We start from the raw sequence: 14,835 nt of genomic DNA, 5'->3' as shown, positions 1-14,835 counted from the left end.
AATAAAGCCCTGTGAGAGGGGGAGCGAGGCGGCGAGAGAGAGGCGGCGAGACTGATGGAGGGAGGGAGACGGACAGAGGGGAGGGAGGGAGACGGATAGAGGGGAGGAAGGGAGACGGACAGAGGGGAGGGAGGGAGGGAGTCGGATAGAGGGGAGGAAGGGAGACGGACAGAGGGGAGGGAGGGAGGGAGTCGGACAGAGGGGAGGGAGGGAGAGAGTCGGACAGAGGGAGGGAGGGAGGGAGAGAGTCGGACAGAGGGAGGGAGGGAGGGAGAGAGTCGGACAGAGGGAGGGAGGGAAGGAGAGAGTCGGACAGAGGGAGGGAGAGAGTCGGACAGAGGGGAGGGAGGGAGAGAGTCGGACAGAGGGAGGGAGGGAGGGAGGGAGAGAGTCGGACAGAGGGAGGGAGGGAGGGAGAGAGTCGGACAGAGGGAGGGGAGGGAGGGAGAGAGTCGGACAGAGGGGGGAAGAGAGGGAGGGAGGGAGAGAGGGAGGGAGAGAGAGAGACGGACAGAGGGAGGGAGGGAGGGAGAGAGACGGACAGAGGGAGGGAGGGAGGGAGAGAGTCGGAGGGAGGGAGGGAGAGAGACGGACAGAGGGAGGGAAGGAGAGAGTCGGACAGAGGGAGGGAAGGAGAGAGTCGGACAGAGGGAGGGAGGGAGGGAGAGAGTCGGACAGAGGGGAGGGAGGGAGAGAGTCGGACAGAGGGGAGGGAGGGAGAGAGTCGGACAGAGGGAGGGAGGGAGGGAGGGAGAGAGTCGGACAGAGGGAGGGAGGGAGGGAGAGAGTCGGACGGAGGGAGGGAGGGAGGGAGAGAGTCGGACAGAGGGGGGGAGAGAGGGAGGGAGGGAGAGAGGGAGGGAGAGAGAGAGACGGACAGAGGGAGGGAGGGAGGGAGAGAGACGGACAGAGGGAGGGAGGGAGGGAGAGAGACGGACAGAGGGAGGGAGGGAGAGAGACGGACAGAGGGAGGGAGAGAGGCGGAGGGAGAGTCTGAGGGAGGGAGGGTGGGAGAGAGACGGACAGAGGGAGGGAGGGAGAGAGTCGGACAGAGGGAGGGAGGGAGGGAGGGAGAGAGTCAGACAGAGGGAGGGAGGGAGGGAGGGAGGGAGAGAGGGAGGGAGAGAGACGGAGGGAGGGAGGGAGGGAGAGAGAGAGAGGGAGGGAGGGAGGGAGACTGACGGACAGAGGGAGGGAGGGAGGGAGAGAGACGGACAGAGGGAGGGAGGGAGAGAGACGGACAGAGGGAGGGAGAGAGGCGGAGGGAGAGAGTCGGAGGGAGGGAGGGTGGGAGAGAGACGGACAGAGGGAGGGAGGGAGAGAGTCGGACAGAGGGAGGGAGGGAGAGAGTCGGACAGAGGGAGGGAGGGAGGGAGAGAGGGAGGGAGAGAGACGGACGGAGGGAGGGAGAGAGACGGGAGGGAGGGAGGGAGGGAGGGAGAGAGGGAGACGGAGGGAGGGAGAGAGACGGACGGAGGGAGGGAGGGAGGGAGAGAGACGGACGGAGGGAGGGAGGGAGGGAGAGAGACGGACGGAGGGAGGGAGGGAGGGAGAGAGACGGACGGAGGGAGGGAGGGAGGGAGAGAGACGGACGGAGGGAGGGAGGGAGAGAGACGGACGGAGGGAGGGAGGGAGGGAGAGAGACGGAGGGAGGGAGAGAGACTGAGGGAGGGGGAGGGGAGAGAGACGGACGGAGGGGGGAGGGGGAGAGAGACGGAGGGGGAGGGAGAGAGACGGACGGAGGGGGGGAGGGAGAGAGACGGACGGAGGGGGAGGGAGAGAGGCGGACGGAGGGGGAGGGAGAGAGACGGACGGAGGGGGAGGGAGAGAGACGGACGGAGGGGGAGGGAGGGAGACGGACGGAGGGGGGGGAGGGAGGGAGACGGACGGAGGGGGGGAGGGAGGGAGACGGGGGGGGGGGAGGGAGGGAGACGGGGGGAGGGGGAGGGAGGGAGACGGGGGGAGGGGGAGGGAGGGAGACGGACGGAGGGGGGGAGGGAGGGAGACGGACGGAGGGGGGAGGGAGGGAGACGGATGGAGGGGGGAGGGAGGGAGGGGGACGGAGGGAGGGAGGGAGACGGACGGACGGAGGGAGGGAGAGAGACGGACGGAGGGAGGGAGGGAGGGATAGAGACGGACGGAGGGAGGGAGAGAGGCGGACGGAGGGAGAGAGACGGACGGAGGGAGGGAGGGAGACGGACGGAGGGAGGGAGAGAGACGGACGGAGGGAGGGAGAGAGACGGACGGAGGGAGGGAGGGAGAGAGACGGACGGAGGGAGGGAGAGAGAGAGAGAGGGAGAGAGACGGACAGAGGGAGGGAGAGAGGCGGAGGGAGAGAGTCGGAGGGAGGGAGGGAGGGAGAGAGGCGGCGAGACAGGGAGGGAGGAAGAGAGGCGTCGAGAGGGAGGGAGGGAGAGGTGGCGGGAGGGAGAGGTGGCGGGAGGGAGGGAGAGAGGTGGCGGGAGGGAGGGAGGAAGAGCGGGAGCGAGACGGAGGGAGGGAGGAAGAGCGGGAGCGAGGGAGAGAGTTGGCGGGAGGGAGGGAAGGAGGGAGAGAGGCGGCGAGACAGAGGGAGGAAGAGCGGGAGCGAGGCAGCAAGACGGAGGGAGAGAGAGGGAGAGGCGGAGGGAGCGAGGCGGCGAGACGGAGGGAGAGAGGCGGCGAGAGAGGCGGAGGGAGGGAGGGAGGGAGTGAGAGGCGGCGAGACTGAGGGAAGGAGGAAGAGCGGGAGCGAGACGGAGGGAGAGAGGCGGAGAGAGCAGGAGAGAGGCGGCGGGAGGAAGGGAGAGAGGCGGTGAGACGGAGGAAGAGCGGGAGCGAGACGGAGGGAGGGAGGAAGAGAGGTGGCGAGAGGGAGAGAGGTGGAGAGAGCAGGAAAGAGGCGAGTGGGAGCGAGACGGACGGAGGGAGGGAGAGAGGTGGCGTGAGGGAGGGAGAGAGGCGGCGTGAGGGAGGGAGAGAGGCGGCGTGAGGGAGGGAGAGAGGCGGCGTGAGGGAGGGAGAGAGGCGGCGTGAGGGAGGGAGAGAGGCGGCGAGACGGAGGGAGAGAGGCGCGAGATGTAGGGAGGGATGGAGAGAGGCGGCGAGATGGATGGAGGGAGGCGGCGGGACGGAGGGAGGAAGGGAGAGAGGCGGCGAGACGGAGGAAGGGAGAGAGGCGGCGAGGCGGAGGGAGGGAGGGAGAGCGACTGAGTGAGTGAGGGAGGGAGAGAGGCGGCGAGACGGAGGGAGAGAGGCGCGAGATGTAGGGAGGGATGGAGAGAGGCGGCGAGATGGATGGAGGGAGGCGGCGGGACGGAGGGAGGAAGGGAGAGAGGCGGCGAGACGGAGGAAGGGAGAGAGGCGGCGAGGCGGAGGGAGGGAGGGAGAGCGACTGAGTGAGGGAGGGAGAGCGACTGAGTGAGTGAGGGAGGGAGAGCGACTGAGTGAGTGAGGGAGGGAGAGCGACTGAGTGAGTGAGGGAGGGAGAGCGACTGAGTGAGTGAGGGAGGGAGAGCGACTGAGTGAGTGAGGGAGGGAGAGCGACTGAGTGAGTGAGGGAGGGAGAGCGACTGAGTGAGTGAGGGAGGGAGAGCGACTGAGTGAGTGAGGGAGGGAGAGCGACTGAGTGAGTGAGGGAGGGAGAGCGACTGAGTGAGTGAGGGAGGGAGAGCGACTGAGTGAGTGAGTGAGTGAGGGAGGGAGAGCGACTGAGTGAGTGAGTGAGTGAGGGAGGGAGAGCGACTGAGTGAGTGAGGGAGGGAGGGAGAGCGACTGAGTGAGTGAGGGAGGGAGGGAGAGCGACTGAGTGAGTGAGGGAGGGAGGGAGAGCGAGTGAGTGAGGGAGGGAGAGAGAGCGAGTGAGGGAGGGAGAGAGACTGAGTGAGGGAGGGAGAGCGACTGAGTGAGTGAGGGAGGGAGGGAGAGCGAGTGAGTGAGGGAGGGAGAGCGAGTGAGTGAGGGAGGGAGAGAGAGCGAGTGAGTGAGGGAGGGAGAGAGACTGAGTGAGGGAGGGAGAGCGACTGAGTGAGTGAGTGAGGGAGGGAGAGCGACTGAGTGAGTGAGTGAGGGAGGGAGAGCGACTGAGTGAGTGAGGGAGGGAGGGAGAGCGACTGAGTGAGTGAGGGAGGGAGGGAGAGCGACTGAGTGAGTGAGGGAGGGAGGGAGAGCGACTGAGTGAGTGAGGGAGGGAGGGAGAGCGACTGAGTGAGTGAGGGAGGGAGGGAGAGCGAGTGAGGGAGGGAGGGAGAGCGAGTGAGTGAGGGAGGGAGAGCGAGTGAGTGAGGGAGGGAGAGCGACTGAGTGAGGGAGGGAGAGCGACTGAGTGAGGGAGGGAGAGAGACTGAGTGAGGGAGGGAGAGCGACTGAGTGAGGGAGGGAGAGAGACTGAGTGAGGGAGGGAGAGAGACTGAGTGAGGGAGGGAGAGAGACTGAGGGAGGGAGGGAGAGCGACTGAGTGAGTGAGGGAGGGAGGGAGAGCGACTGAGTGAGTGAGGGAGGGAGGGAGAGCGAGTGAGTGAGGGAGGGAGAGCGACTGAGTGAGGGAGGGAGAGAGACTGAGTGAGGGAGGGAGAGCGACTGAGTGAGGGAGGGAGAGAGACTGAGTGAGGGAGGGAGAGAGACTGAGTGAGGGAGGGAGAGAGACTGAGGGAGGGAGGGAGAGAGACTGAGGGAGGGAGGGAGAGAGACTGAGTGAGGGAGGGAGAGAGACTGAGGGAGGGAGGGAGAGAGACTGAGGGAGGGAGGGAGAGAGACTGAGGGAGGGAGGGAGAGAGACTGAGGGAGGGAGGGAGAGAGACTGAGTGAGGGAGGGAGAGAGACTGAGTGAGGGAGGGAGAGAGACTGAGTGAGGGAGGGAGAGAGACTGAGGGAGGGAGGGAGAGAGACTGAGTGAGGGAGGGAGAGAGACTGAGTGAGGGAGGGAGAGAGACTGAGTGAGGGAGGGAGAGAGACTGAGTGAGGGAGGGAGAGAGACTGAGGGAGGGAGGGAGAGAGACTGAGTGAGGGAGGGAGAGAGACTGAGTGAGGGAGGGAGAGAGACTGAGTGAGGGAGGGAGAGAGACTGAGGGAGGGAGGGAGGGAGGGAGGGAGGCGGCGAGACGGAGGGAGAGCGAGAGAGGGAAGGGGAGGCAGGGGAAGAGAGGAGGAGGTGGCAGAGGGGAGGATGACGACGAGGAGGAGGAGGCGGCGGAGAGGGGGTGGCGAGAGGGTGGAGGTGGCGAGAGGAGATGGGGAGGTAGAGAAGGGAGGAGGAGAGACGGGTGGATGGATTACATTAGGAAGCTGGGGCCAGTGTAGTGAGAAAAGAAGACAAATGAGGGATAGGGAAGTGAAAGAGGAAATGGGAGGTTGATTGCTTTTCAGGAAGTTATCTCACAGATTGTTTTGAGGGTGAGGAGTCCTGTGGAATGGGCTGGTTGGGCTGATGAGACTCCATGACTTGGGAGAGAGAAGAGGGAGAGATAAAGAGAGAGAGAATGGACAGGAGGGTAGTGGTGGGTTCCCAATCCCATGTGCGATTTGCATCATCATCATTCTTCTCTTTCTCTCTCTCTGTTTTTAATGATTCCCCAACTCCCCCCACACGTACACGCACTCCTCTAATGCCCAGACGACAACCCACAAAGGAGCCCATTGTGTTGTGTAGCAGCCTGGCTGTCCAGTGATGCGCTAGCTGTCTCGAGGCTGTACAGTATGTGTGTGATATGACTGAGCAGGCTGACACTACCTGACAGCCAGGCTACAGAAGGTTGCCCTCGCCTGCAAACACAGGGATGGAGGGAGGGAGGGAGAATTCTTCAGCTCTAGTGTTCAGTGATAACAATTAGCGCTGTCCATTGTCTATACTTAACCTACCCTGTGAGGATAGGAACTTCTGGGGGGGGGGGGGGGGTCCCCGTCTCAACTAACAACCTGACATGGGAACAGTGCTCGGTGGGGGCTCTCTGTTTTGTGTGTGTGTACTGTTGTTCCCTAGCTCATAATATATAGAATCATTTTCTGAGAACGTGGAACCTGGAACCTGATGTTTACCAGTTCAATGCATGACGGGAGGTTGCTTTTGTTTCCCTCGACCTAAATTTGTCGTATTAACTGTGATATTAAAATGTCTATAGACTTACACAATTTGTAAAGAGACATGTTTATTTTGTCCCTCGCTACCTCAGCCATACAGTAGTGTAGCTAGACTGCTTACACTTGAGTAAAATACCATTCATACTAAGAAAATACATTATATACACAAAAGTATGTGGACAACCCTTCAATTTAGTGAATTAGGCTATTTCAGCCACAGCTGTTGCTGACAGGTGTATAAAATCAAGCACACCGCCTTGCAATCTCCATAGACAAACATTCGCATTAGAATGGCCTTACTGAAGAGCTCCGTGACTTTCAACATGGCACCGTCATAGGATGGGTTCTCATGGCCGAGCAGCCAAGTCGCAGCCAAGCGTCTGCTGGAGTGGTGTACAGCTCGCCTTATTTGAACTCTGGAGCAGGGGAACCGAGTTCTATGGAGTGATGAATCACACTTCACCATCGGGCAGTCCAACGGACAAATCTGGGTTTGGCAGATGCCAGGAGAACACTACCATAGTGCCAACTGTAAAGTTTGGTGGAGCAGGAATAATGGTTTGGGGCTGTTTTTCCATGTTTTGGGCTTGGCCCCTTAGTTGCAGTAAAGGGAAATTTTTACGCTACAGCATACAAAGACTTTCTAGACGATTCTGTGGTTCCACCCTTTCCTCTTTCAGCATCACAATGCCCCCGTGCACAAAGCGAGGTCCATACAAAAAATGGTTTGTCATGATCGGTGTGGAAGAGCTTGACTGACCTACACAGAGCCCTGACCTCAACCCCAACGAACATCTTTGGAATGAGTTGGAACGCCGAGTGTGAACCAGACCAACTCGCCCAACATCAGTGCCTGACCTCACTAATGCTATTGTGGCTGAATGGAAGCAGCAATGTCCCAACATCTAGTGGATATCCTTCCCAGAAGAGTGTAGGCTGATATAGCAGCAAAGAGTGAACTCCATATTAATGACCATGATTTTAGAATAAGTTTGACGAGCAGGTGCCCACATACTTTTGGTCATGTAGGGTGTCATTCATACCCAATACTCAAACGGTTTACGTTTGACACACGCTCCTCTGTTGCAGTGTATTACAAATGTCCTAGTGCATTAACAAGGCAATTAAGGCATTGACTTTTTGTCACATGATATTGACTAGGCCTGTATGAAAGATTATGCAAGTCTCTTACTAGCTTTCTGTAGATCCTCACATTTCACAGGGAATTGTGGTGCTGAATGAAGTACAGAAAATGCACTCTAAATGTTTTTAGGAATCAAATCTATATATACTATACTATGGGCCTCTTGGGGACAGTTGGGAATAGAATGTATTAGTATTCATCTGAGCCAACCAATGGAACGCAGCTAATCTGCCAACTCAGTGGGCAGTCCCTTTCAACGCCATGGGGGACGAATCAGAGTGCAGGAAAAGCTGCGGCTTGTTTTGATTCAATTTATTTGTGAATAAGGTGGGGGGGGGGGGGGGGGACTCACCACAACACCCCTCGCTGCCTGTAAACTACTGAGCCAGCCAGCCGACATCAGTCGGGCCTGTTCCTCTAGGCATGCACACCGCGTGATGCTATAAATGGATGGTATTAAAGATGAATATTTCAAACCGTGCGTAGGCTGGGCTGCTTAAACATTTCAAATGTGTTATTCTCGCCAGATTCAGTTTGCAGATATTTTCCCTCCTTTCAAATAAACGCATTGCTCTGAGCTCCTTTAATTGACACTATACGAGTTTCTGGGGAGTACCCACAGCTGATTTATTCAGCCTGTTACGCTCATCTGGGGCGAGCCAAACGAAAGCACAGTACCCCGCAGTCAGTGGCGGCTGCCTTGTGTGCTCAGGGAGAGGAGCAATGGGTATCGACGCTAACAACACTGTTACTGGCGTCCTCTCAAAACACATCCTCTCCACCCGGAGGGGACACACGGACCAGCCTCTAAACATCTGGAGACTGGACTGCTCCGAGAGGGATCCTGTTCAGACACCAGGGGAATGTTGGCTCTCGATCTAGTCTTTGTCTCGCTCCCTCCTCCTCTTGCTCTGAGGGGAATGCCTGAATTCCCCTCCTTCAGGAGGATTGCACAGCCCCCACACTTCCTCGAACTCCACCTGGACTTCTGTTGCTCCTCAGTCAGAAACTCAGAGGCAGCGACATTGCCAGCCATTGTGTTCTTTTCTTACTCATGTGTGCATCTGGATACTTGGTGATTCAAGGCCATGAATATTTAATCTGTCTGACGTGACAGTTTCTCTACCGACGCAGCCGATGGGCCTCGGCTCTGTCTCCCTCGTTCCCATGCACGACAATGCTGTCACACAGCCACATCTTTGAAGTTTGAAAATGGTCCTCCTTCACGTACTCTCGCTGGGGGCATGCTTTCTATCACGGGCACCTGTCAGAGTTGACAAGTGGTTTTGAAAGAGATGATAGGTGGTTTTCGTCGACACACTGGTATAGCAGGTAGCCTGGCGGTTAAGAGCGTTGGGTCAATAACCGAAAGGTCGCCAGTTCAAATTCCCAAACCGACGAGGTGAAAATAGTGCCGACGTGCCCTTGAGCAAGGCACTTGAGCCTAATTGCTGCTGAAAGTCGCTCTGGATAAGAGCGTCCGCTAAATCATGTAAATGAAATGAAATGTTCTCTGTTGAGAAGAGTTTTTGAAAGTGATCATCGGTGGTTCTCGTCTACACACTGGTGGTAATGCATTTCTAGGTGTTTAGAAATGTTCGAGGAGAGTGTAAATGAACTGTGTGTGTGTGTGTACTGTACTGACCCAGATGTGTTGTCCTCCTCTTCACAGGCAAGGTGCTGAATACAGACCTGCGTCACTACCTCAGCCTGCAGTTCCAGAAAGGTTCGCTGGACCACAAGCTCCAGCAGGTGATCAGGGACAACCTGTACCTGCGCACCATTCCCTGTGAGTTGTAAAGTTCCCGGGCTCCCCATGTGTCTCTGTTCTCCTCTGAGGTCACTGTCTACCCCACATGTCCCTGCTCATTACAGCAATTCCATGTGACTAGGTCACCTTTAGGTCTCAAGACGGGTGACGTCACTGGTGGGCCACTAGCACCTCACTAGCACCAGCTAGTTTCTTGGTCTGTTTTTATTTACAGCTGAATATGCTCGCCCACAGTCACATAAACTTACCACAGTCCCATCAAGTGGTTCTATTTGGCCCTGCCGTCACCTATCAATGCCCCATATGGCAGTTGCCCAATAAACAGTGGAGCAGTTTGCTGTTCGCTGAAGGTCACGGCCCTTCTCCCATGAGCACACAAGTGCTTGGCATTCATCAGGCCCCTCCACGGTATCTGCCCCGGTGGAATAAGGAGGAGAGTGATGAGAGGTAGATTGACTACTCAATCACACTCCTTCCCTTCCTCCGTCCCATCTCTCTGGCCCTCTTCCCTTTTCACTTATCATGGTTCTGTGTGTATAATCATGGATTCCTCTCCTCTCAGGAACTGGGGGGCATTCTCAGCCATCACTGAGGTCTGCAAAGCATCCGTCAAACCTTCACTATAAAAGCCATCACACACACACACACACACACACACACACACACACACACACACACACACACACACACAACCCACTATTTGATAGATGAGTGAGGAGATATTGCTCTCCGTTTTCAAATACTAAAATGTAGACCTTGGAAGTTAATGTCCAGAATATTATATGCATGTATTTTATGTTTAATAATTTAATGTATATTTCCTATTCATTTCTTCTTCTACGGTGCTTAAGAGTGCTACCTACTCTGTGCTTCATCCACCCACTTTGGATGACTGCACTTGAACTCTCGTAACAGTGTCTCTGATTCCTTTAAATCACAGGGATGAATAGGTGGTGTGTCAAAGCTTTTTATTTTTTATACCCTAGTGGTTTTTAAAGGACAAAAGGGCCAATTGGCCGGATTCAAAGTGCAACGTGCAGATTTCTCTACGCTACTCTGACGAATTAGATGGCAATTACTCCCCATTTTGCCACTCATGAACGTCATGGGACTAATTTATATAATCTTTGTGAGTCAGGGTTTTAATTTGCACATCTAAAAAAAAAAAATCGAATTTGTGACTTTGTTATGAGGGAGAGCCGTGCACAGTCTCCTGAATGGCGTCGTACAACGCTGATAATTGGGAATAACAGGCAACAAAATAAATTGCTTTTTCCCGAGACAATAGAGTATATCTGTTTAGTCTGTCAGTTTCATGAGTCAATGCATTGTTAATGTTCTCAGTATGTAATTAATGAATGGTTATATAGACGACGGTAGACATTTTATGTTAAGTAGTGTTTTATGAAAAATCATATAAAACAAGAGTAATAACCGATGTTCCCCCTAAGTAACCCGAGACCGCCGAGCAGCTCCCCGGGACTTCGCGCAGAAGAACTATCAGGCCAACCACAGAAGCACGAGATTGAACGTCACTCAACTTCCTAGAGTTTTCCCTTTTAGTTAAACCTAATCACGCTTCCCTTTTACTGTGGCAATTGTGATCCAATCAACGTCATATTATCCACGTTCAATGCAGCACACCGGATCAAAACAAACCATGCAGTAGATTTTGTTGTAGGCAAAACGCATCCGGGGGGGTGGTGGGATTCTATTGCCGATAACTCAGCCCGTACTCTACACAGACTGGTGCAGCATAACCAATCCGAGCTGCAGTAGGTCTATATGCAAATAGAACATCGCCATATATTGGATCTGTGCCATTTTACTTTGAACTGAACTGTGTTTACAGCTGTGATCGTGAGTAGATGCGCTCGTTTTGAGATCAAAGCAAGAGCTGCATGTAGCCACTCGTGGACGTTTTGTTCATATCCTTTGCAAGTTAGTGAGTTGTTAGCCCAGTTATAGATCATGTGTAGTCAGCAATGGGGGAGTGTTTGCTTCCTACGAGATTACAAACGTGTGCATCTTTGAAAAAACGAGTCAGGTAAAGAGCTTTTTTTTGTCTTAAAGGGGCAATGATGTATTTTGAGACAGGCAGAGGCAGGGGGAAGCATAATTTGTCCGATTGTCTGTAATAATGGTATAGGAATAATAGTATATTTTATTTTGTAAGGTGGTTTCTTCTATCAAGCAAAGCAAGAATTTCAGGCACTTCCTTGTCTGAAGGACAAGTGGATAAACAGGTTAATGTCAAGCCCTGTTTTTTTTCAACAGTCTCATGGAATGTACATTATGTCATTGAACACCACACGTTGGCTGCTACTGTAGGCTGAACGATAGAACAGCTATTTCGATGTTAACATTTGATATATTCTCCATTGTTTTTGATGGTAGGCCACCCTGTTAGGCCTACATTATGATCAAAAAGCCCCAGTAGCCTACTTGACCACTGTACAGCGGGTACAGCCTCAAGTGTTCACAGTAAAGACGTGCTGGAAGTTGCACAGAAGTTTCACAAGGTTCAAGTTTGTGCTCAGCAGACCTGAAATTTGCTCAATGCCTCGTTTTTTTTGGAAGGACCCAGGGCAAAGGGCAGCTTGTTTAGATATTCATTTACAGTGTGTCTGTACAGTAATACACTGTTGCATTTCAAGCAGTGACCCTAGTCTAAGCCTAGTCTCTAGTGCATGGCTGTCAGTTTATGCCTGCTCCTCATCCATGATAGGGGTTACGTTATGATGGTGTGGTCATCATAAAAACCACTGTGGTTCAGCTGCAGTAGGTCAACATATGTCCAGTGCTGTATTTAAAGGAAAAATCCACCCAAAACCACTCCTTCCTTTAATTTACAGTATTTAAAGAACACTGAGAACAATATTGTTTTTTTTATGAACAAATGTTTAATTTTGGCGTTTTATAATAAGGTTGGTAGCAGCATGGAAAATCGTTGTGGACATCTGCAGCTCGAGTTCACTCCAATATCCAGTTCAATGCTCTCTCTGGGCGGACTGGCTGGCAAAGGTATCTACACAAGGTAATACCGTTAGACAATATCAGCATTTTAAAGTAGCTAGTTAGCTGTAAAATCGCCTAAAACAACCAGCACTATCAATTTCACCAGTATATTCACCATGTTTAACCTGCAGATCTATGTACCTTAGTGGAGACTGACATTCACAATGGCAGATAGACATTTGAGGAGATGGGAAACGTTGCCCATGCTACGTCAATGGGCCGTGCGGTGTATTCTGGGCGATTCTGGGACAAGGAGCGCACTCCTATAATATCTCTGGCAACAGCACCATGTAATGCACCCTGGACGAAAGAGGCAGACAAATAGGAGAAATGTGCAAGACCCTCCGTTAAATGACACGTTTCTCGAGGTGGGACTATTGCAGAAATATGATCAATGGCTCATTGGAGAGAAGAACTCCTGCCGAGTTATGACACCGGCCAGTTATGAAATCTGACATGTACAAATAGATGCTTTCGTGGTTTAAAAGTCGTATTCCGTTTTAACTTCCAGTGTAGAGTGACTTTATCACAGTGCTGTGTCATGCACCGGACAGATTTCTGCCTGCGTTTGTAAATGTAGTCTGAGTGTTGGAGTTTTCCTCCTGTCTTTCCGTAAGTTTACAAAAACAAGAAAATTGTGCTGTCTGATTTGCTTAATATAAGGAATTTGATGCATAGCAATTTATTTTCACTTTTTACTTTTACTCAAGAATGGCAATTTAGTACTTTTTCCACCTCTGTACTTAAGTATATATAAAACCAGATTATTTTAGATTTTTCAGTCAAGTAGTATTTCACTTGAGTCATTTTCTATAAAAGGTATCTTTTCTTTTACTCAAGTCCGACAGTTGAGCACATTTCCCACCACTGCATTTGTCCCACTTGGCCACTGCTGTTTGTGTGACTGTAATTGGCCTTCCACAGTGCAGGGAGCCGCTGCTTAGCCTGTGCTGTGTGACTGTGATTGGCCTTCCACAGTGCAGGGAGCCGCTACTTAGCCTGTGCTATGTGACTGTGATTGGCCTTCCACAGTGCAGGGAGCCGCTGCTTAGCCTGTGCTGTGTGACTGACTATGGCCTTACACAGAGCCAGGGATTAGGAATGGTCTCAGTCTCTCCCTGGGAGCCAGAATGGCCGCCTGGCTGCGCTCTGCCTCTCCTCATTAGAGCCCTCTAAATGGCAGCTCAGAGAGAGAAGCGTGGCTTCTCTCCAGTCCCCTCCTGAACACACAGGCAGAGGCATCATTAAAGCTCCCAAGAAAGAAGGGAAGAAAAGGAAGGAAGGAGAGTCGGTGCCAGGGGTCCTTGAAGCTCGGCTGAACCCTCTGCCTCCCTCTCTTCTTCTCCTCGAAGCAGTAATATCCGCAGGGGCACCACAGAAAGCTCTAAGAGGCTCACTGGGAGATAACAAAGAGAGAAGGATGACAGAAATATAATAAAAAGTGCTCCCTGTATTCAATTTAAAGAATTGCTTTCTCTTGACAAGATTTAAGGGTCTTACGTTAAACCTTTTTTATTTATTTTTATATACCTGGGAAACTAAAGACTACATATTATATCCTGGCTCTGCCTTTAATAGAGAACATCTGTATGTTCCTTTTGTTCTGATATCCAGGATGATATGCCCCATACTGCCTGCTCAGGATTGTATGACTTTAGTCACTGACTAAAGTTAGCAGGGCCTGGCCTATGGCTCACAGTACCTATCTGGGTTATTGACATTATACAGCGTCAAGTTATGTAGACCTAACATGTTTATCACTTTGTGTATTACTTTCTCTTTAGTGTGATAAAGAAAAGTCAATAAACATCTCTAGGTGTATCCTCCCAAGACTCGTCTTCAGACCGCTACTGGTTTTCCCCTTTCACATGACCATATTGTCAGATTGAACAAAATATGCCCTTCTTGCAACAGCGCCAGGTCTCAGTGTGACTATGTTTAACAGCTTTCCAGCGGTAGGTGTTAACGTTTCTCCTGGTCTCCCTGTAAGTAGCTTAAGCAGCTGGCAGAGTTTCGCGGTGGTGATGCTTCGCTGTGTGAACTGATACACTGATTTTTGTAGGTTTTTTTTCTGCGACAATTGGCATCTGCGGGTGTTTGTGCGTACTTGTCACAATCAGAGATGGAAGAGAAAGGAGACCCCGTTGAAGTTATTCAATTGGGAGAGCACACCCAGTTAAACAGACAAGAACTGACACATTTTTTTGGGGAGAGCCACCCAGTTAAACAGACACATTTGTTTTCTATGATAAATGGCCTGAGTGAACTATATATATATATATATATATATATATATATATACATACATACATACATACATACATACATACTACCGGTCAAAGGATTTACAATGCCTGCTCATTCAAGGTTTTTGTTGTGCGACTTTAGTCTGATCTCCCTTTGAGTCAATCTGTGACTTACAGCCTGGTTTATTACCGGCAGCGCCATTACTTTAGTCTGATCTCCCTTTGAGTCAATCTGTGACTTACAGCCTGGTTTATTACCGGCAGCGCCATTACTTTAGTCTGATCTCCCTTTGAGTCAATCTGTGACTTACAGCCTGGTTTATTACCGGCAGCGCCATTACTTTAGTCTGATCTCCCTTTGAGTCAATCTGTGACTTACAGCCTGGTTTATTACCGGCAGCGCCATTACTTTAGTCTGATCTCCCTTTGAGTCAATCTGTGACTTACAGCCTGGTTTATTACCGGCAGCGCCATTTACTTTGGCTGGACACACCGACTCATTCCAGGGTTTTTCTTCTTTTTTTGAATTACTATTTTCTACATTGTTGAATAGTAGTGAAGACATCAAAACTATGCAATAAAACATATGGAATCATATAGTA

General features: G+C 52.4%; 1 protein-coding gene across 1 annotated transcript in view; it reads left to right on the top strand.

Annotated features, from left to right (window-relative positions):
• The window catches only part of LOC135528357 (membrane-associated guanylate kinase, WW and PDZ domain-containing protein 3-like), a 193,254-nt gene that overhangs the window by 129,264 nt on the left and 49,155 nt on the right, over window positions 1–14,835 (top strand). The window contains 1 exon segment of the mRNA XM_064957381.1: window positions 8,871–8,987. Coding sequence (XP_064813453.1) covers window positions 8,871–8,987 — 117 coding nt within the window.

This window comes from Oncorhynchus masou, chromosome 33 (assembly GCF_036934945.1).
Source record: "Oncorhynchus masou masou isolate Uvic2021 chromosome 33, UVic_Omas_1.1, whole genome shotgun sequence".
Taxonomy (NCBI): Eukaryota; Metazoa; Chordata; class Actinopteri; order Salmoniformes; family Salmonidae; genus Oncorhynchus; species Oncorhynchus masou.
Note: the sequence above shows the minus strand (reverse complement) of the source record. Positions and strands in the feature narration are given on the sequence as shown.